The 23,730-nt window shown below is 32.0% G+C and overlaps 1 protein-coding gene across 11 annotated transcripts; it reads left to right on the forward strand.

Moving 5' to 3' along the window:
* The first annotated feature begins 856 nt into the window (after nt 1-856).
* On the forward strand, nt 857-22,534 carry LOC143222051 (synaptonemal complex central element protein 2-like). 11 transcript variants are annotated; one of them, XM_076447892.1, is made up of 6 exons: nt 858-916; nt 6,244-6,349; nt 7,040-7,140; nt 8,999-9,142; nt 11,377-11,587; nt 22,048-22,534. In XM_076447892.1, the coding sequence occupies exons 4-6, from the start codon at nt 9,033-9,035 to the stop codon at nt 22,252-22,254; spliced, it is 528 nt and encodes a 175-aa protein (XP_076304007.1). In that variant the 5' UTR covers nt 858-916; nt 6,244-6,349; nt 7,040-7,140; nt 8,999-9,032; the 3' UTR covers nt 22,255-22,534. The 11 variants fall into 11 exon arrangements, with proteins under 11 accessions (XP_076304009.1, XP_076304007.1, XP_076304006.1 ...); XM_076447891.1 differs by having other exon boundaries at nt 6,244-6,345; nt 7,043-7,140; XM_076447893.1 differs by lacking the exon at nt 7,040-7,140.
* Nucleotides 22,535-23,730: the final 1,196 nt, after the last annotated feature.

Below are 23,730 nucleotides of genomic sequence, written 5' to 3' on the forward strand. Positions count from 1 at the left end.
CTTTCGTTGGTTGCCACAGTTGTATCCTAAGCTTCAAAAAAACTGTTTCTTCCTTTCGTCAAAATTACACAAAGGCTTGTTCAGTTACTTTAGAATACAAATGACGAGACAAGTTATTTTTTTTTCCAGTTTCTGTTGTTACAATACAGCTGTGAAACACAATATAGGGAATACCCGTTAAGGTTAATCACTCACGCACTGGATAACTTCACCTTTTTCTGGCTAGGCATGCCCAGGTGGTTAAGGCACTGGACTCGTAATCTGAGGGTTGTGGGTTCGAATCCCGGTCATACCAAACATGTTCGCCATTTCAGGTGTGTGGGCGTTATAATTTGACGGTGAATCCCACTAATCGTTGGTAAAAGAGTAGCCCAAGAGTTGGGGGTGGGTGGTAATGACTAGCTGCATTCTCTCTAGTTTACACTGCTAAATTAGGGACGACTAGCGTAGATAACCCTCGTGTACCTTTGCGCGAAATTCAAACCAAACCACCTTTTTCTAAACGTTTTCTTTTGACTCCACTTACCACATCCTTTTCTGATTTTACATGACTATATGTTTTCTGACTCTCATTTTCTTTACTTAATTTGCATTCGCTAGTTACCTATATATGGGCTTACCATACGTCTTGGTTTGAGGGATTCCATCCCTGTGTCCCGTCTGGTTTACTAATTTGTCCCGGTTGACATTGTATTGTCTCAGAATGTCCCGATTTTTAATTAAAAGGCATAAATTCCAAAAATTATAAACGGAAAATGTTAAAATATGCATAGAGTCCTAACTTGGTGTTAACAAAAAATAAATTTTAAATTTTCATTTTTGTAGTTGATGGGTAGAGGGAGCCATAGTACTGTAGCATGCATTAGATGAAATTCACAAAGAATTGATATGGTACATTAGTGGGCTGCTATTGAGGGTACGCAAAAGCGGCGAGCTGCAGCATATGCAAAGGGTTTTTTTTTTGAGCAAGTGTTTGTGCTTTGTGATTGCTTTATTTATTACAGTATTTATTATACATGGTGTTCGGAAAGTCAGTGTGCACTTATATATTTATTAACAGACATGTTTCAGTAGAGAATACAGGAGGTAAATATGAATGACAATTATAAACAATGTTGAAAGTGACCCCCGTTGGCATCAATACATGCTTGGATCCTTCTCTTATTTTGTTTCTAAACACCGCTGTCAGTTGCTGGCTTGAAATAGACTGAATGAATGCTGTTATCGCTGATTTCAAAATTTCACAGTGGCTTTCCGAACACCTTGTATTAGTCATACGATACATGCAGAATTATTTTATTTTATTTTAGAAATTAACCCAAGTCATAATGTCCAAAGCTGGTAAAAGAAAGTGCACATTCAACAGTGAATTGCAAGAAGAATGTCCATTCTGGAAAAAAAAAAAATTGTGGCAAGCAGTCAAATGTTTGCAGTGTTTATCTGAGTTCTCTCTTTACATGGTGGCTGCTCAGACATAAAAAAAAACTTTTTAAAAAGTGCAAACATGAAGCTGGTCTTTCAGAAGCTGCTCAAAGTTCAAGAGTTTGTGTTCTTCAAACAAAACTGTGCCTGAAGAGAGTGACTTGTTAATAACTGCCTTTGCTTATACAGTGCTGTCCATAACAAATTTTAAAACAGCTAATTGCTCTTCCAAACTGATAGCAAAATTATTTGAACCAAAGTTCAGTTCTGCCAGAACAAAGAATGAGGCTATTATTTTGAATGCAATTGTTCCTTTAGCAACAGAGGAATTGAGGTCCAGTTCATTTCACTTACAGCAGATGCTTCAAACCGAAAAGATGCCAAAATTATACATGTCATGGTGCGATATTTTTTGCCAGAGGAAGTGTGAAAGTAAAACATTTAGACTTTAGTTGGTTCCTGGAGTGGCATCAGAAATTTTGAAGAATTACTTGGTGTCCACTTTAAAAACATGATTTATCAAAAAAAATGTTGCTTATTGTGGTGAGAACTGCAATACAAATTTTAGAGGTGTAGGGAGAAAGGGAAAAAAACAATGCATATAGTCAATTGAAGAAGGAACTTGGCAGAAATATTGTGGGTGTTAGTTGTGATGCTCATATTTTACATAACTGTCTCCAAGCTGCAGTTGATGTTCTTTCTACTGAAGTGGAAAGCTTGGTTGTCAAAATTTTACAAGTATTTCTATATTTACACTGTGCATGTTACACACCTAAAAGAATTCTGTAAGTTTGTAGAAATTTAGTACAAGAAAGTTCTCCAATATGGAAATACATGATTTCTATCTTTGTTACCAGCTGTTGAGATAATTCTCCAGATTTATGAAGGACTGAAGACATATGTGTTCACAAGAACATTGCCCATTCTTGATAAAAAAGATTCTTTGAGAGTAAATGTGGAGAAATATATCTATGATTTGCTCATGGACAACTCGACTTGTTCAACAAAGTGATTTTAGCCATGGAGAAAACAAAAGCAATTGCAAGTGATATTGTTGCAGAATTTAAGTTGAAAACGAACCTGAAAGAAAGATGAGATAGTAACTTTATTCCCCTTGGTGCAAAAAATAGTGTGCTAGAGGAAGAGTGAGGATGACAGGTAGACTTGATTAGGAAGAAATTTACCAGTTTTTATTATTGCTGCCTGTCTTATATTGGGCTGTGGGAAAACAATTTTGGTGCTGGAGAATACTGTTTGGATAAAAAACAGTGTTTTTGTGTGGCCTGACATAGAAGCAGTTGCTGAAAAAATTAATTAAATGCTTGGAAATGCTGCAGTTCATGTTGATGATCTGTTTGATGAAGTTGTTCTTGTTAAATTTTTCTGGTCATCAAAATGTGACAAGTGGAGATAGGTTGTGAAGAAAAATGGGTAGAACTTTTAAACCACTTCAAAGATCAAAATATTTCTGTACCTAATCTCAGGCAAGTTATGGAGTACCTTTTTTGTTAACCAGGCAATTTTGCCCCTCTTGAAAGAATATTTTCAGTGATGAATAGCATTTGGTCTCAAGAAAGAGGTCTAATGAATGAATCAACAGTAAAAGGACTGTTGCACTGTAAACTCAATATTGACTTGAGTTGCAGTGAATTTTTTGAAAAAATTAAAACTACTAAAGATATTTTGAAGAAAGTTAATTCAAGTAAAAAAATATGAATGATCACAAAAAAGTGTTCAGTGAAAACTTAAGGAAATTTTGATGGTTTTTTTTTTTTGTGTGTGTGGCAGCATTAAAGCTTAAGTGGAGTTAGGTTATGAAAACACTTCTTTATTATGCCAGTGCCAGTACCTATAATAAAAATTTAAAACTGTCCTGGTTTGAGGCTTGGAAACTATGGTAAGCCTACCTATATATTATCTCCACTGAGGCCTCGGATTTTTGGTAAACTCGACACATGATGATTTAACTATACTCACTTGGCGTTAAACTACCGAAAATTTGAGTAACGTAGTGTCAACAATATTATTAAAGTTTAGTACAACAATCAACCTGCATATATAACTCTTACTGAGTTACATAAACGAAATTTGTCATAGCTATTGTTATTAACATTTAACATTCTTGGTATGGAAAATAAATAATAATTGACTATTAAATCAAGTAAACAATAACTCTTACAATAAACAGTTTTGTATATCCAACAGGAATGTACCACATGTTTAGACAGAAATTGATCAGTCTTCCATTGTTCTGTTAATATACATAGTATATTCCTTGAAATAAAAATGATGCCACATACATACACAAAAGGTATGTGAGGGTTCAAGGGAATTCTATCAAAAACTATTTTTGTGATGTAAAAAATTATGCTTGTATAATAATAGTGCAGCTACTTATGGAATTTAACATTTCCTACTTAGCCTACATTCTTCAGATGAAGTTAGCATCTATTGGCTTGAAATAGTTGCATGCAATGACTTTTGTTGACACTTTGTAATAGAAAGTCTGAAGCCCTATTACTACTGTTAGGTTTTATAGGCTGGATTCTTTGCAGTAGGTGTTTGTTCTTTGTTGGTGATAAATTTTAACAATAAACAAACAGCAACACAGTTCACTTGGTATAAAATAATATATTGAAACAAGTCAAATATATATACAAATGTTTATTACACTATTGATTGTCACAGTTGTATCCAGAGTTGTTTTTTTCCCAAAGTAAACAAGGACAGCTAATGTACTTTAAATAAGACACAATTGACAGTACAAATTATTCTTTTTCTTTTACTCTGTTATTACAATACATTCTTTGATAATTTCACTTGGAAAATCACCACTATATGATCTGTATCACTGAATGTACTTGTGGAATTTATGTAAACAGCTATGCAATTTTTAAGCTATTTTTCATGCAAAGATGCTGCCAGATTTAATCTCGTAGCACCTACTTTTAACATATTTTCTTGGTAGGTAATATCCCAGACTCCTGTAGCATTAGCATGCCTTTCATGGTATTTGTGAATCTTACAATATGTGTCAGCTTTTGATCTCATGAATTAGAACCCCTCTTTTAGATATTTTTCATGTGGGCCTGACTTTATTCTACTTAAAATCATTGTTCATCACTTTACTATTGAAGCTAATGCTTAGTACTCAGTTCATTCAACGTTATCTTTAGGTTGTAGCCTAGGCGTTGTTGTGAGGTTGAAATGGAGTTGTCCTATGTGATTGAACCCCACCCTTTCTGAGTTCAACTGCATTTTGATGGCCATGGAAACCACAACCTAGGGCTTAATCCAAACTCATTTGTACAGCTTTAGACTTGGCAAGTTAAATAAACTTTGTTGTAATTTAATTTGTAAAAGTTCAAAGTCAAATAGAAAAGCCAGAGGTCCAGCATTATAAAAATAACATGAAATATCGTTCCACAGCCTTTATTTTGGTGTCTTGTATTTGGCAAAATATTATCTTTAACAAACAAGTTTTTTACATATTTAAAAATATAATTTGAAACATTTACATAATATATTACAAAAAAGCATGTTTACGTATCTTTGGAGTCTTTTCATTGTCATTTCCAATCACAAATGGAAAATTCACATTTACACATTTCTGTGCAGTACAAGCCTGCTAGTTTGCTTGAGCAACATGATGATAAGCAAGAACTTCTAATACATGCATACTGATTAACTGGATGACTGCCTCTGGGGCTATAGGTATGTGCATTTTCATGGGAACAATGACACTGTCTTCTATTTGTCGTCTGGAATGCTGGGTTTAAGAAAATTATCTTGTTCCAACTCCATTGCCATATAGTTGGGTCTTTTAATCATATCAGTTGTTGCTGACCTGGTTGAAGGAAGATGCTCTGAATCAACTTGATTTTTAGTAAATATGTTCTACCTCACTTTAGATAGTTTGTTGTGTGATGTTGTTGGTTCACACAGTTGACACATGAATTTTTATGTTGCTTTTTATGCTGCCTAGGTATTTCAACATACTTATCCAATTCAGCAAAGGCTCCAATAACATCATCTGACTTGGACTAAACCTTTCAGAAACTTAGTTTCCATTTACTTGCAAATTTGCCAATGACATTGCATCCAGAGAATGCATGAAACCCTGGGAGAACTGATACTTTCTTAATTCCTAGGGCATCATAAATGGACTTCAGTGGGATCAAATGTCTTAGTTTGTGAGTACCTGATACTATAAATGTATCTAAACATAATTTTGGATAGTGGCAAAGTGCCATAATGAATACATTGGTTTCAGATGTACGTATCTTCAGTTTGTCAACTCCCTTTCTGTAGCATTTGAAGTATCAGTCTAATGTGCTGTTGAGGTGTTGGACATTTAGGTTATTTGAACAACATCTAATACTGACTATTTAACATGAAGAATATATTTTACAGCTAAGTGTACTGCCAGTCTATTTTTGATGAATGTGTGAGACAAAAATCTTTCTTCTGAAAGAAGTTCAATTCTGTAATGTAATATCACAACTTAAACTATTTGTTTATGCTTTGCTGTTCTTTTTGTGCCCACACCTTTAAGAGTTTTATCTACATTATATCAATCAAATTTAAAACAGACTTAATGAAAACCCTGAATTTGATTTTTCAGTCTTGACAAAAAGTAATCAGCAAAATCAAACAAGTTTTTATTGTATTTGATTTTTCCATATCTTATACAAGTGCCATGCCATCAATGATCGTGATTTTTCTCTAATGGAATTCTTGCATGTGACTGCATTATGTGTGTTATCAGTCTAGGAGACCAAAGCTTTCCATTCATGTGCTAATTTACTATTGTCTAAGCAGGACAAAAGATTACTCCCAGGAGCAAACATGGAATGTAGAAGTGAGGCAAATTCATAAGTCCTAATAGCTTCCATCGTATCAATATTGGGACAAGATTTCATGGCAAGTATGAATCTATGATATAATGCATGATATTCTTTCAAAATCATTATTTGTAATTTAGTTTTAGTTTTGCTGTATTCTTAGCATTTTTCTAGACCTTTAAATTCATTTTCTTCATAGGAGGCCAAAACATCACATGATTTGATGTAATTCATTCAGAAACAAACAACATTATTGTTCTTGTCCAGTTTTATTTCTCCTGGGAAGATCAACAGTGACATCATCTGGCATCTCCATTTTCATAATGATATTCATTACAGGCTTGTTGTTCTCCTGAAATGGGGTGGTGTGATGCGAGGTCACATTTTATAATACTAGCTTATGCATTTTCAGTATAGATGATGACATTTCAAAATGGTTCATTTCTCTTGCACAGAAACTTCATCAAGTTCATGCACTTTTTATGGGCTTAAGTGCTCAATTCCACGATCCTCTTCATGATGAGAAATTCACTTAAATAATGTATTTCAGAAGGTCAAAACATTGTTCTCTGCTTATCATTAAAAGTTTTAATGCTAAATTCCATGATCTGTTCCTGTAGTGTAGAATGCAACATTTAATTTGTTCTTGCTGCTTCATGCATGACATATGAAAAGATCAGGAGCTTTGGCTGATATTGCTGCTTTAGTTAAGAAAATTCTATGTTTGGGATATTTTCTATTAACTTCTTATTTTAGTTCCTTCTGTTTACAAGAAGGATTTATTACTCCATCATTTTTCTGAATTCTCAAGTATGTATCTTGTTCTACAACTATTGACAATATAGAACCACCTTGAAGCAAGTTTCTTGTTAAGGTAAGCATTGAACTGTCATATGCATCATTAGGTTGTGGTTGTTCTGATGGCAACACTGTATCAGTATTGAAACAACATAGCTAAATGTTTTAGAATACTTAGTTTAAAAAAATTAAAATTGTAGCTACAAAGCTACTTTTACCACATGGCACAGCATCTTAGTACTGTCTGAAAAACGTATGCCGTCTGACAATGCTGATGTTAAACTTTAATAGACATTCTTTATTACCTACATACTAAATTAAACAGTAAGTATTCTAAAACATTAATAGGCAAATATTGGTTAGTTCTCAGAATATGAAAGGAACTATATCTTCATGTATAAAAAGTCCAAAAACATTATCTCGGCAATTTCTTGATTTTTAAAGTTCTGCAACTTATCATTAAATTTTGTAGGGTGACTGAAACTTTACATGAAACTTTTGATACTTGTATTATGAAAAGACTTTTTATATCCAAGAAAATTCTTACTGCTACTTACAGGCTGCAAAAATGTTTTGGAGATACATTCTAGAAAGTCACCAGATGCTTTGTCATGCTAACATGGTGGCTTGCTTAAAATTATTTTTGTGAACTTTGTCACCTTCCATATAAGTGATTTAATATTTTTTTCTGTTATGAAAGTATATTGCAAATATAATATTGCTGACATTTGTCATGAAATAACACTTTAGTATTATGCAGATTAATTTAACATAACATAACCTTTTGGGATCACATAGGACCTTGACCCCTCTCAGCTGTTTCATGTATTAAACTAAATTAAAATAATAAAAATCTTAAAACCAGTCCTTATCATTTATATACTTATCAGGGTTTTTCTTAAATTCACTTAAACTTATTGCCTGTACAACATCCTAAGACAACCCATTTCAAAGGCTAACCACTCTGTTATAAAAATGAAACTGTCTTAGCTGAAGATGACCCCTACCTTGCCAAAATTTATATCTTTGTCCCTAGTTCTACTATTCTCACTGTTAACTATAAAAAAAGATGATGTGTCAATACTGTAAATTTCTTTTTCAATCTTAAACACCTCAATCAAATCCCATCAGCTAACTCTTCTTGTTTTTTAAAGAGAAAATTTGAGAGTTTTCAGCCTCTCATTGTATGGCAACCCCTACATCCAAGGCACCATTTTAGTAACCCTTTCCTGAAGTGTCACCCTTTAATTTTTAACTGTATTTATTGATAATCATAATGTTCTGGATTTTGATATTGAAGTGTGAAGTTTACTATTTTGTAAATGTACAAAATGCACAGTTTACTACAGATGGAAAGTGATAAAGAGTGGAAATGGTAACACTTTTTCTCCTGAATACTATTGGTATAAGCTTTAAAATGATGTATGTTGCCAAATTTCACTGTGAAATTCCCACAGACTAGCTGCAAAACCTGCTGAATGTGGCATTATAATTTTGTATTCAAAACCTCTTTGAATTTCTGTATTGTGAATGAGCCTTTCTACAGACTATAACTTATTTGAGACTTTCATAAGCCTACATGTATTACTGATTTAAGATCAACACCATTCTCCCCCCCTCCCCAAAAATATTCCTGATAATCACTAAATGTATGTGTATACTATAAATGCAGTATAAGTATTAGTTTTTCTATTTTGATATATCCCACTTTTTGGTATATTTGGCACAATCCTACCAGTGTGGTGTAGTTTTTACATAATAATAGCTAATGCTACATGGATTCTGTAAGGTAGATCTATTTTATTTATTACTATGATTAAAATTTCGAATATTATAAAAAATAGTAAAAGAATGTAAAATAATGCAAATCTGCAACAAATGATTTATATATATATATATATATAACACAAACCATTTATTTATTCTTTTTTTAGATTTGTAACTTTTTCCTTGTTTTCATATTTACACATGAATACATCTTCTGATCCTTCTTTTGAATCTAATGAGAACATCACTCAGCCTATTTTCCAGTGTAACTTCTCTGAGGCATTGAATATAAATACATCAAAACATGAAGAGTAAGTTATCTTTTGTTTATATTTTCAAATGTATGATCAAATTTCTTTCAGCTAAACATACAGTGTTTGAAATAGCTATAGAAAGAGTGTATAAAATGAGTATAAAATTCAAACATTTTCAAATTGCTTTTCTAATATACAAAGATGAACTGCACCATAGTAAATTTAAGTCACTGTCATCCAAAAAAGTAAGACAGTGTCACACCTTCATAATACCTATAGATATACAGGGGCTTACATTATTACCAGAAATGTTGAAAGGAAAGCACTAAAGATTCTCAGAGCAGATGCTATATATCAGATAAGGAAAATCAAAGTCTTGGCTGGTGATGGCTATTCCATGTGATATATTACTGCCATTTTTGTTTATGTAGGATCTGTATGGCAACTAAAGTGGATTTATGGAACTAGTACTTTCTGTAGTAGATGTGTTTGAGATAGAAATCCTAAACTTCAAAACTGATATTAAATAGCTAAAGGTATGCTGCTGTTTACTTTGATATGCAAATGCAATAGACATGTTACCAAGAGCCAAACTTTATATGCACAGATGAGAATGCTACCTCTAGAAAAATGAAATACACATAAAAACAAAGTGATATCAAATTTATATGTGGCTTCTCAAAAGTTATTACTTAAGCATTGTAACCAAACAAAAGGTTAAAAAGAGCACTGGACTTCAAACAGTTTGATTAATAAAACTAACTGAGGATGCTTTTTACAGATGAATCCAAATGCAAACTGTTTGGCAATAATTACTATAGTTTGTTTGGCAAAGAGAGAATAGAGTTAACATAAAAATCTATAGTGGAACATTTGGGGATCTAACACAAGTGTAGGATACATCTTGGGCAGTAGTGTTAGACATGTTCCCTACACTGAATAAGTCTTTCCTTACCGATATGTACAAGCCAATTATAACTCAACATGTCATTTCCTCTGGAAAAATTCTTATTGAATTCCAACAAGATTGATCTCAAACATGCAGCAAATATGATACCATAGTACCTGGAAGAAAAAAAGCCAATGGAACACACTGAACTGTGGCATCACTTTTGGAAAGTCCCAGCATGGATATTATTAAAGCTGTGTGGGTTTATGTGGAATCTAGAGTCAGGTGACAACCAGAAAACCTGGCTAAATTGTGGGGAATAGTAAAAGATAATTGGAACCAAATTTCACAATCATACATTTATAAATTTATATAAATATGAAACAAAAGATGTAATGCTTTGTTTAAAAGAAACAGTAAATAATAATGTATTGTGCTTATTCACTTTTTGTATCATCTGTAATAATTTATTTTACTGTTATATATGTATCTTAGATTATTGTACTGTTCTTTAATTGATCACTTATTTGTAACTTTTATATATTCATTACCTGTGCATTTCCATAATTATTTGTAATACTGTATATCAACTAAAACATTGCAATGTTTAATAAATATTGATTTAGTATATTTAATTTAAATGTTGACTTTGGTTAACTAATAAACTACAATAAGATTTTTTATATATTTAAGCAAAACTATCTATTTTTTTCAGAATGGGACAAGTATATGATCTGATCTGATCAGGTATTACTCTATCTGATGAAATCTGATCCCACTAAATATTAATTTTCAGATGAATGGAATATTTAAGTAGCACTACCATCAATGAATTATATTAATGTTATGTGTATACTATTGCCTGTGTATCATGCATAGGTATTGTATCATCTAATGCAATGGTGCTTTCTACCAGCTTCTAAATATAGTAAAATATTTTCCCATATTAAAAAGTGAGTAATTTACTAGTTACAATACAGATATTTGATATGTGATTTAAATAAACATTACACCCACCCATTAAGTTGCCACAGGTGATCACAGTAACAGAGAAACAGTAGTCATAAGCATAATGCAAGCACCATTTTCGGTAGATGGTTCAGGGTTAAAAGTACTGTCCCAAACCACAATGGTCACTCATTCATGTGGAACTGCTTATCCCCATGTAGATCCTTATTAAATTTTTAACAAATAATAATGAATTAACAAGTTTCATAATACAATGAAGTGATAATGTATGTCTGGGTAAGAATTTTAACATGTATGTCCAGTAATATATTATCCAATCCAAAGCATCTGAATCTAGTTAATATTAGGAGTCACATATAGCAGAAAGTTATTATTTGTTCCATATCTGTTAATTCTAACTAAATTTCATATATATTCATATTTACATTTACAGGCAAATGGAAGGTATTCATTCAAAGTCAATATGGAAAAATCCCACAGAAGAACATTCTGTAAAATCTAGTATGTCATCTCATGAGGTCTTGCAAAGGAATGTGAGAGAACACATTTCAAGAGAAGTTGAAGAAACTGTGGAAAAGATTAATTTAAAAAGAAAACAAGACACATCACTTTTGGCAGAATTTAAAAGATCTCTTGAAATTCAAGTGAGTCTTAAAATACGTAATACAGTTAAATTTGTGAAGCTAAATAATACTTTCAGTGTATCTATGTTGTAGTAATGTTTCATTACCATGGACAAATTTGTACTTGTTTATGAAGCATGCAGAAATACTCGGTATAGTGAACCTTTTCCTTTTCAGTTGAGACATGAATATTTCATGTTCATAAATAACCTTTTTTTTTTTTTTACATTCACATGTGCCTTGCAGTAGCTCAGTGGTAATCCTGATAGCTTGTATAATGCTGAAAATTGTGTTTCATTATTTTTATGGGGAGCACACTCTGGATATTCCCATGATTTAATTTTGTGCTTAACTACAAATTAAAAAATACAAAACAAACACATACATATGTTTTGGTACACAGATTTAGCAATACAATGAAGTTTAACAATAAAGAGTTAACTGTCAATTGTGACTAAATTGTTTTTGACCTAGTTATGAATTGTTCTTGGTCACATCATTCTCTTGTGGGAAAGATTGTTTAAGAATGCACAAACCAAACACAGTATTTAGGTTTTAGGAGTGATCTTAACTACTGGAAAGCCCTGTTATTCCAGAGATAGTAACCTTGTGTAATGACGAAAAGTGGCATAAATATTGCATACACTGTGAGAAATGTACTCTGTTAGTCTTCTATATAATGGCTATCTCTTTCAGTCTTAACATAGTTTCCTTGGTATTTCATTCATTCTGCTTTTCTAAATATCTTGATCACCAATCTTCAGGCAGTAGTGTTAACTATTGTCGAATGCATTCATACTATAAACTGAGTTTGTTTGTCTTCAAGAATTATGTGTTTTTCATTGTAAGTTTGTGTAAAGCCTTTTCTTTCAATTCAGTCAAGTAGTAATCTCAATTGAACTTTGCCCAATAATTTTTTATATTTATTCGATCATTATGATTGCTTTTGTTATCTTTAAAATAATTGGCATACTTGAGCATACCAGAAAGTAAGAAAGCAAAATTAGATTTTGGTTATATAACTAACATTTATTTTTTTGTAAAATTTTATGTATTTTCTTAACGATCATGTTTCTGTGTTTTTTTATTTTCTGTTATGGCATGAATGACTTTTATAAGTTGGGAAAATATGACTATATTTAACTATGTTTTTCATAATACATTGGTATTAGGCATACTATGTTTTAAACATCACATTCTTTATTCAGTTCATTTAGGTTTTTCAAGAAAAAGACGAGTATATGATGAGGTTCTAACCATGATTTGTCTACCAAAAGATGAACTGCAGCTGTAAAAAAAAAAAAAAACATCCATTGTCATATAATACATATTGAAATGGTCACATTGAATAGTGTTCCATGGTCCAATATGGCCTAATTCTACTTCAGTATTGCCATCTGTTGTAACAATTTATACAGTGTTGTTTTTTTGTGTGTTTTTTTCAGAGAACAGGCTACACTTGGGTGAAAAAAACCTTTTTCTATTGGTTGTAATTAGATATATTGATTAAGATCCCCCAGTGGCACATCTGTATGTCTGTGGACTTATAGTGCTAGAAACTGGATTTCAATATTTGTGCGTAGCTAGAAACAAACAAATACATTAAATAAGAACACATGCTGAGCAATTGCAGAGTCTCAGTGATAATCTGTAACTCTAAACATTTGAATTTTGAACTTCCTTCTGGAATGTTGATTGAAATGGTAAATGAAGTAGAATTGGTTAGAATTGCTTGAATAGCTTTTGCTGCTTTGATTTAATCATGTCAGAAAAGAAATACACACACTTGCAAGAACATGAAAGTTTACATGCACAGTTAAACCAACAACCTTATACTGCTAAACTCTGTTGGGCCAACAAGAATTTCTGTGCAATAAGGTGAAAGAGACTGGTGTATAGATCTTTCTTTGGGTGACTCCACCCTTAACATGATCTTTACTTGACATAGGGTATGTAATATATGCAATGATCACTTGTGTGGGAGGTATGTATTAAGACTAGTATACAAAGAGGAATGAAACAGAGATGTCAAGTTTTCTGCCAGTGTTTGTACAATGAAGCATCTCTTTACCATTGAAAAAAGTAATTTATCAGCTTTTGCAAAAGGCACACACCCTAGATCCATCTGAAATTACCATTCATGATATGTGAACATAGTCTCAACAATGTCACCAGAAATTTGCCACCATATACTTGGGTTTAGCTGGCCTGTGCAAAAATACATACTTGCTGGTTAAGTCTATAAAGCATGCATTGAAGTGTAGGGTAAGTTCATGTGGATGATGCATGACCAGTTATTGGAAGAGGAAGCAGAGACTGCAAATGATCAACTTCCAAGTGTATAACATAAAATGTAATGAACTGTGCAGCAAGACAAACTCACAAGTTTTTGATAATGATGCTTCCAAATGCATGTGGCTCATACAGGAACCAAAACCTTGGTGATGTCAGTCATGTATGAGTAAAATACTGCTCTATCCCTTGCAGATGAAGATAAAAGAAAAATCTTCGCTCTGAAATACATTAATTAATGCGACTATGGTAACATATCGGAGAAGCTTGGGCTATAGGAAGTATTACCTGAATCATAGTTACATTCTGATGTGGAAGTCATCTTAAGTGTGGGCACAATACACATTGCCATAAATATATCTAAAGATGGAGTTTCATGCCCAGATGTTCTAAAAGTCTCTACTATTAATTAGTTTACAAAAGCCAACCTGTTGAAGTTAGTGTGGAAACAGGTAACATTTCTGAAATATGGATGATGCCTTTATTATATCCTTACCAGAACCCATGAAGTATCACTCTCTTTTTAAGGCCACCAAATCGTCATCTTACAAAATAGAATATTGTACCTATAAAGCTTGACGAGTAGCAACATTTTACATAAGGCTAGTGGAGCATTCATATTTTTACAAGTAACACAAGGATGAACCTGGAAGCCATAAAAAAACAAACTCCTCTGGACTTCTGAAAGCAGTGAATCACAAGAAGACAATGCCACCAACATCATATTTGCAGTTTCCTCACAAACAGTGCTGAATAAAGTTCAGAGTAGCTGGTCTTAAAAGGGATGGAAAAAAACAAAGCATCCATAACCTGAATGTATATTTCAGGCCATACAGGGGTAAAGGTAATTGAGAAAGCTGACACACACATACAAAAAAAAAAACACTTTGTGAAATATAGCACAACTCTTCTGTCAAAATATTGACTTCTTCTGGTTAATAAGATAAAGGTGGCAACCATGGAAGGCCTTCATCAACATTTTTGTCTAGTGTAGTTAGGAAAAGCAAAAGCTGGTGAATCAGTTAGGCAATATGTAGTCAGAAAGGCTTTGGTAACATCAGTGAATGAATACACTTTTTATCTTGTGCAAGGCAACTAGACTCTTTATGAGGGGTCAATGCACTGTAGTACAACCTATGTTTTATCTTCTGTTATTCAAATCAAGTGATTGTGGACTTATAATTATGTAGGCAATTCACATTCAACAGAACAACAATAAGTCAGTGAGCTGTTTGTTGAATATGTTCATGTGTTTATATGACATGTCCATTTTAGTTGCACAACAGTAACTCTCAATCACATAGACACAGTAAATAGAATAACAACTATGTAGATTTTTCTGAAGCAATAGGAATATAACCAGTACTAAGATCCAGCAGATAATGAAGGATGAAGAGTGCTTAATGATTCACCATTAATGAAGCCAGAAATAGGGAAAGTACACTAAGGTTGTGTTGATTTTCTTATTCATATATTTCCATTACCCTGGACAAACTTTTCACATCGAAGGTTCCTGCTGGTTCAGCATTTTACCTCACTTCTTGATACTAGGAAGTCACATTTCATAATGAAGAAAACCTGAGATTTCTTTCAGCACTTGAGGTGGCTTTTATGAACTTTATCAAAGTAATTTGGTTTATATAACATACCTGCAGCTTTTGAGTGACTAATACAACTTGCATTGTGAGGACTCATGGGGAAGAAGCAAACAGTAACTCTCAATCACATAAACATAGTAAAATAGAATAAGTTATGTGTTATACCAAGGGATAGCATGATATACTGTGCTTTTCTTAATATGTTCAGTTTGTTTGAATTGAAATATTTTGTAAAATAATATTTTTGGAAACTATTTTCTTTCACATTTAATTTTCTGTGTAAGATTCACCCCTAATGGCTTAGCTAAATGTCAGAAAACTTATAACAATAAAAACCAGGTTTTGATATTTGTAGTTGGCATGCCATAGATAGACCATTGTGTAACTTTGCACTTAACAACAAACAAACTCAACAGTTTTAACATTGAAAACATATGCTAGTGTTTACTGCAGTTGTATGAATTGAGAATGTAAGTAACTCTTTACCAGTTACTTGAAATTTCCTTCCAATTAAAGTATTGTGCTTGTACTAACAGGAACCGTGTAGGAGATTGTGGCCTGTGTATGCACAATGACTAGAGCTATATGATTAAATTGATATGTTTAATTATCTATGAATAGTGGTGACATCAATTAGTGTCTCTATAAGGTAACTGATTAATCAAAATTAGTTTTCCAATTCTTTAACGTTTCTGATAATTCCAAGTATCCATGTAATAAAAATATCTCCACTGTGTTTATTAGCCTAAAGCTATATGATAGTGGGAGCTCTTAATTTGAAAACATAGGGTTCAATTTTTTTGTCACTATACTTGCTTGTCGTGTCTTTGTTACTTACAAAGTTACTAAGGCTATCTGCCATTGTGGCAGCATACACCACCAACTGTAATTACTGAAGTGTTAATTAAAGTGTAAATTTGCTAATTTTTTTACATCATGTTTCTAATTTTGTAAATCTATTATTTAATATTGTTTATGCAACTTGTAGCTGTAGTGGAGAGAGGTATAGGGGGATTGATACCCCCTTCATTTTTTAATAATTAATAACTGTACTCTTTAATCTTATATAAGCAGGAGCCCATTTTTTTCAGAAATTAATGAATGTATTATTTAATGCTGTATAAATAAGCACAGATACTGGAAGGGCAGGCCCCACTCCATTTTTTCAGAAGTTAATAAAAAGAGACAAACATTTTTACACAACTATATGGTGTCAAAAGGAATTATTAAATGTGAGATTTTTATTTGATGGAACTATTTATTATCATAATAGTTTTTTCCAGGGTTTCTGAAATCCACAAAGCTATAGTTTACAGCAATCCAGTTAAGACTTCAGCCAGTAACTTGTTAAATTTAAAATAGCAATATAAGCATCAATTTGCCATGGTAAACTTTCAAGCCTTTGTTCTTTTAAGACAGTAACAATGTGTCTAAACTTTATGGTGATGTAATGTTTAGTGACCTATTGAACTAAATAATTAATTGAAAAACAGATTCCAACTGCCGTCTTGAATGTAACTGTTATCTGATTATGACAAGGTTCCAGGGGTTAAATGATATGTTTTAGTAATTAAAACTGTATACTGTAGAAGTTACTGTAACTATAGTTTTTAATTATGTCTTTAAGATTTGTTTTCATCAAAATTAATCTTCTTTAGGACACCCAGAGGTACAGTGTGTTACAGAATTTATTTTTCATTGTTTAGAATTCCCCCAAGAAAGATGTTTTTCCTTATTGTTCTTATCTAAAATATGTAGTATGACTGTATAACATATGACTTGAAAACAGGCATCCTGTTTACCAATGCTAGTTTGTTTTACTAAGTATGATTATATATATATATAGATGATTATAACTAATAAATTTTAATTATTTTAAATATCCGTTTTCAAAACTTTACTTCTGTATCTATCACATTACTGGAAGTAATTAAAGATGTAACCTGATTGAGCCTATCATTTACAGAATACATTAATGCTGTTTTAACTTTATGACTTATTTAGTCTACTTTCATAGTATATGGTCAGCAGTGGTTAATCCAGAATACTATATTATAGTGGAAGTATTTTTGATTATAGTGTTATACAGCTAACTTGTAAAAATGTTACCTGGTATCGTACCATCTTTAACGGAGATAGCATGGAGACGTGAAACATCGTTGTTACTTGTTAGCACAATAATACATTATCTGAATAAACTTTCTAGCTTATTCTTTTTCATTTCCTAATGAGTTTCAAAGTTTGTAAAATATATAAATTTAGTTATAAAAATTTTATTTTAAAATTAAATGGATGTTATTCTAATTTTTATGCTGTTTGACTTTAGATTTATGATACTTGAAGAAAGTTAAAAATACTTTTTTTTTTACTTTGGCTAATTATTTGTTTGCTTAATAAATAAAATATATTATGATTATTAATTTCCTGTGGTTGTTTACAAAGAACTTAAGTAATCATATAGTTATAGGTAGACAATGAAGGTTCCAATGGTGTTGTAAGCACCGTTATAAACATTGGGAAGATTACTGAATAGTCTGGAAAAGTGTACACAGTATTGTTACAATAGGCACTGGTAAGTGAATATTGCGTTTTTAAATGTTAAGCAATGTAGTTACACATTCTGTATGATACATTTCCATGTATAAAGTTTAAAATTAAAAACATAACCTAATTCTAAAATATTGTGCCTAAAGTGTGAATACAGTGTTTTTCTTGCTTTTCATATTTTTTCTTCATTGATAAAATTTTTGAGACAAATTTTATGTTAGCCCTAACTGTATTTCAACAGTATTCACTCAGAAATGTTTTAGAATCAAGCAATAATATCTGCATTATTCAGCAGGTTCAGAGTTCTGCACCACAGAGAGTTATCCAGAGCAAAGTTTTGGAACAAGGTACAGAGGAAAAAAGAAACCTTAGCTAAAATTGCAAAATAGTTCAAGACTTGCTTAGTTCCTTACATAGACATTTTTTGTGAAATGATTTGTTGGCATTTGACCAATTTATAGATGCCCTAAAAGCCAAGGATACAAGAATTAAGCTGAAACAGAGTGGGTGTACCTTCTTAAAGGTAGCTTTGCAGTTTCCAAATAAAGTAGAACTCATTAGGGTTGAAGACAAATTAACAAAAGTAGTATAGAGATTACAGGGATACCAAGATCATGCAATATTGAAACATCAAATTCCCCTAACAACAGTCTAGAACCCAAATAATTAATCTATGGATAGTTAAAGAGAAGAGATGAAATAAATTGAAAAATAATAGACGTTTCAAGTGTAACTTGAAGAGATATATTTTCAGGCATTGAAGACAAAAGCCTTTATGGAATAAGAGCTCTTGAACATACTAAAAAAAAAAAGAGGTAACTGTTATAGTTGTGGGAAACCGGGCCATTGCAGCCAAGACTGTAAAGAAACAACAGCAATCATACTAAAAGAACAACAGAGCTAAGAAATAATGAAAACTAATGTTATTTGGTTTTATGAGGTAAAGTTTAGCAGAAACTACTCCATCAACCACAAATGAGAAAATAAGTTTCTTTTTTTTTAGATAAAATCATTGATGAGTCCATGGGCTTACTGGTGGAAAACCTTGTAGCATGCTAATTGACATTGGCTTCAGGTACAATTTTTCATATCAATTTGTTAATAAAAGATGAGAAGTCGCCTTCAGTGGTGAAGAAAGAAAGAGGGCTGATGAAAGAGCAGGTGGATATACAAGTTGCTGCAAAACAAAGTTGAAATTTGATGAAACTTTATAGAATGGATAGCAACTACCCGTTTTGGAGACACAAGTGTTCGGGACGTTTTAAAAGTCTTCCACCTTTTCATCTTCCTGATCTGAAGACAAAAGGTGGAAGACTTTCAAAACATTGTCCTCTACACTTTTGTTTCCATAACAGGCAGTTGCTGTCCATTCTACAAGGTTTCATGATGAATACTCTGCCTGGACAATCTATCAAAGAATATGTTAAAAGTTGCCCTTATTTTAGGAAGCTTTCCTATACCTCATGATATAGGTGACTGACATTCAAGAAGAGTGCAATTTGGGAATTCATAAGGATACATGGATGGGAAGTCAAACTAACTTTGGATAGCATTTACCAGGTGTAAAGTCAAGTGGATTCTAAAATAGTGGTAACATCTAAATGAGAAGGGGGACTACTGTAGTAATTTATACAAGGGACAATATCTTATTGGGCAATGATTTAAAACATTTTTAAACATACTGGTGTTTCAGCGAATATATAGATTTAAGAATCGAGAGTTGGTTCTGAAACATAATAAACTGTTTTATCCAAGTGATGCATTAGCATTTTGTGTCTCTTGTACTCAAAAGTGAGAAAAATTACTATGGGAATACAAATTAAAAATACACTAAGAAGTCTTTGATTCCTAAAATAAGCCTCAATACTTTTACTTCTGAAATGACCAAGAATGGTGTTGGTAAGACAGGTGCTCCAAGAAAGAAAGCCTTGTTGTTTTTCTATGTAGTGGTTAATTTTCTCTGTCTTTATTCATTTTCAGAGATTTCAATTGCTCAAGACAGTTTCAGTTTTCTACTGGATCTATCTTCAGTCTCCAGAAAGAAACTATATATCATTCACAGTATACATCCAACTGAATTGTGTTTCTCTTTTGTAAATAAAGGATTGCTTATTTTCCACTTCCAGTATGAGTCTATTCTCTTCCTTCAATTCAATAAGTAGGAAACATTCTGTTTAACTCACTATAACAATTCACTGTTATTGTACATATTTCAGTTACCATTCTTATCCCTAAAATAATCAGTGAACCTAAGATGCCACATTTTGTCAAATTAAATGTCCTCAGTGTGACACAATTATAACATGCACCTACTTCATTTCACAAGGTCTAAAACATAAAAGCAGTTGATGAGAAAGAGAAGTACATTCCCTAACTTGCCAAACTATTTATGACAAGAATGGACTTTTCTAAACTCACACGCATTTTGACGTTTTATACTGGTATCTTGTGAACTGCTGCCCAGTGTTACATTATAGTAACAGCAGCCAAATAAGAAGCATGCATATATTTTTTTTCCTTCTAAGAGTTAATTTCATTAGAAGGACCAAGATATTTACGGTGAAGGTGCTCTAAATGTTGTAACTTTCATAACCTTTTTGTTTTTTTCCCCAGATGACTTTTGCTATGTAGTATTTGTCATTTCCAGGTGCTAAACAAATAGTGAAATTGGGCCCCTGCATTTAGAAATACTTTTGTACTTAATGTAAGAATTCTGCATGAGTCTTACAGAAACAAGTATATATATTATCTTTTCACGTTATTCGAGGGGAGGGGTTAAATGAATGTTGCTCAGTAAATGAAAATATGTATGTGTTTTTTTCTTATAGCAAAGCCACATTGGGCTATCTGCTGCATCCACCAAGGGGAATCAAACCCCCAATTTTAGCATTGTAAGTCTGTAGACTTAATGCTGTCCAAGCAGGAGATGAAAATATGTAAATAACTAATTATTCTTGTTCTTAGGTATACTTAAACCTTTGTTATTCCTCATTTTATTTTCATTCTCTATACTTATATATGTGCAGGTGTACTCATTACACATTTAATACTATTAAACACCATAATTATTTTTAACAACATCAGTTCTTAATCATGTAACCATTATTTCTATCCGTTATTTCCTGCAAAATAATACATCTATCTAATCTATGTCAAAAACATTATTTTAAGAGATTGAAGATATTTGTAATTTAACAATAAAGCAGCCAGCAGTGGTGTAGATATGTATGTGTAATAAATGTAAAGAAATACATATTTTAATTTTAGTTACTAAGCAACAGAAAATTGTTATAATCATATATGGAGATGGAAGTCATGCAATGAAGTGTTGGCATTGTATTTTGAATCTGAAGTTAACCAGTTTGATTTGTTTTGAATTTCGCACAAGAGCTATCTGCGCTAGTCGTCCCCACTTTAGCAGAGACTAGATGGAAAGCAGTAGTCATCACCATCCACTGTTAGCTATTTTACCAATGAATAGGGGGTCTGAATACCACATCATATTGTTCTCTTGGTTGAAAAAGCAAGCAGGACAGGAATTTAAGACCTACAAACCTCAGATTGCTTGTAGAGTGCCCCCTAACCATTGGGCCATGACAGGAAATTTATACCAGTTTATTTCTCTCATGCTTTAAGTATTCCCCTGTCTTATATAAGGCTTTATGGGCCTGAATATATTTTGCACTTTTATGTAACTGCTAGTCTTCAAAACACTGAGTCTCTTTTTTTTCAAAGTGTATATATACCAGTGTTTGTGTTAAATACCAACTTGAACGGGTGTTTCAGAGGCAATATTTTATATAGTTTTAAAATAATACATTGTTTAAACAAAAAACCTGAAAGATCCTACAACCAAGGGAAATACTATTGAGTAAAATACCAAGGAGACATTTGGAAAACTATTCACAGGATATTTCTTAAATGATATGTACAGTTGTTTTTTTTACTTTTACATGTAATTCTGCAACATAAGTGTATGATTATCATTATGGTAAACACAAATATTTGTCTCCACTAAAGCATTTTGTTGTTGTTTTTTTACAGATAAATAGGACATACAGTATGGTTGAAGAGTCTATGTACAGCTTATATGAAAAAACTGGCAATGAAATAGAAAGCAAGTTACAAGAGTTGTCTGCCACCTTGGAAAGGATCTCTAAACTGGAAACTGAACTACAAGATTTTCGATCAGCATTTGATTTGTTATATCAGGACCTTCAGCATTCCATCAGCCTCCAGGAAAATCATTAAGCACTATGTTTGGTATTCTTTGGAAATTGCTGCTATTTGTTTGTTGAAATCTTTCAGATGGATTTTAATTTTTCAGTGTGTTCTTTAATCTTCATTCAAGTTATATATACCAAGAAATTTTTATTAATTGATTAATATCCCAGAAAAAAATCTTGAGATTCATCTGAGCCAAACATCAACCATTTTTCTTTCTTGGCATCAGTATTTATTTGTTGATGTTTAAAGGTTTTGCATTATTTCAACAATTTTCTTTCTCATCAATAAAACCATAAAAAGAAAACGTGTTTTAAAGAGTATAATTTCAATTGTGATAAATTGTTTTTACACATTTTCTTTGAATTAAAAAATTAATGATACTAAATACCAAAATTCTAAAAACAAAAAGAAAAAGATTGAAATAATAATAAATATAAGGATAAGATAAGAAATATTTGAGATATTAATGTAGTCTCTTAACATGAATGATAGGTATATATTAAGAAAGGAGAAAAGTTTTTCTAACTTGAGAGCCTTCAACCACAATTTTACCAAGGTATTTCTCACATTAAAAATCAATAAATATTTTTGAGCTTTGAAAAGTGAAATACTAAGATAAAAGAATAAATGTCATTAAGTTCCAGTAAAATGAAAGACATACCTGCAATTAATTTTGATCACAATCTAATAAAGAACTAAAACAATGATTCTTGTTTTAAAAAACCAACAGTACCTTATTTTTATTTTTTATTTTTTAACATTAAATGAAGTTTATTACTTATTACTAGACACAGCTACTATTAACAGAACAGGTAAAATTACAACCTTTGGCTACAGAATGTGATAGATGTTCCTTAATTATCTTTCCTATTTTGAAAATCAAAAATTAGTAGCCTGATCCACAGATTTTGTATTGACATGTTTTTTTTTTCCTTTGAGATGGCGCTGCAGTTAGTTTAGCTGCAAAATGGCAACCATTCCTCTCAAAGACCCAGACCACCTGTTTTGCTCACAGTTCACAGATATGTTGCAATATTGAAGAGTGTCCCAAACCCAACATTAGCAACATACAATGTATAACCACAACTAAACAAAACAGAATTGTACTCTGATAATTGTAGAATGAAAATTGATGCACACAAAACACAAGTAATAGTATTTACAAAATTGAAGACAAGCAAATTAATACCAATTATATATAGATAGGATTCTCTCTTACAGGGAGCAACGTTAGCAAAATCCTTAGGAATTACATATGACTCAAAATTAAACTGGATACCACACATTAATAGCATAAAAACTAGTATATGGAAAAGAGCCAGAAAACATATTAAAAATTAACAGAAAATACAAAAGGCCAGTTGTAGAATATACCTGTATAGTACTGATAAATGTATGAAAAACACACATAGCAAATACAAAATTATATTTCAATGAAAGCCTAAAACGTCCCACGATTAACAAATTCAGAATTTCTATACAATTATTCAAACATGCCAA

This window comes from Tachypleus tridentatus, chromosome 8 (assembly GCF_004210375.1).
Source record: "Tachypleus tridentatus isolate NWPU-2018 chromosome 8, ASM421037v1, whole genome shotgun sequence".
In the NCBI taxonomy this organism is placed as follows: Eukaryota; Metazoa; Arthropoda; class Merostomata; order Xiphosura; family Limulidae; genus Tachypleus; species Tachypleus tridentatus.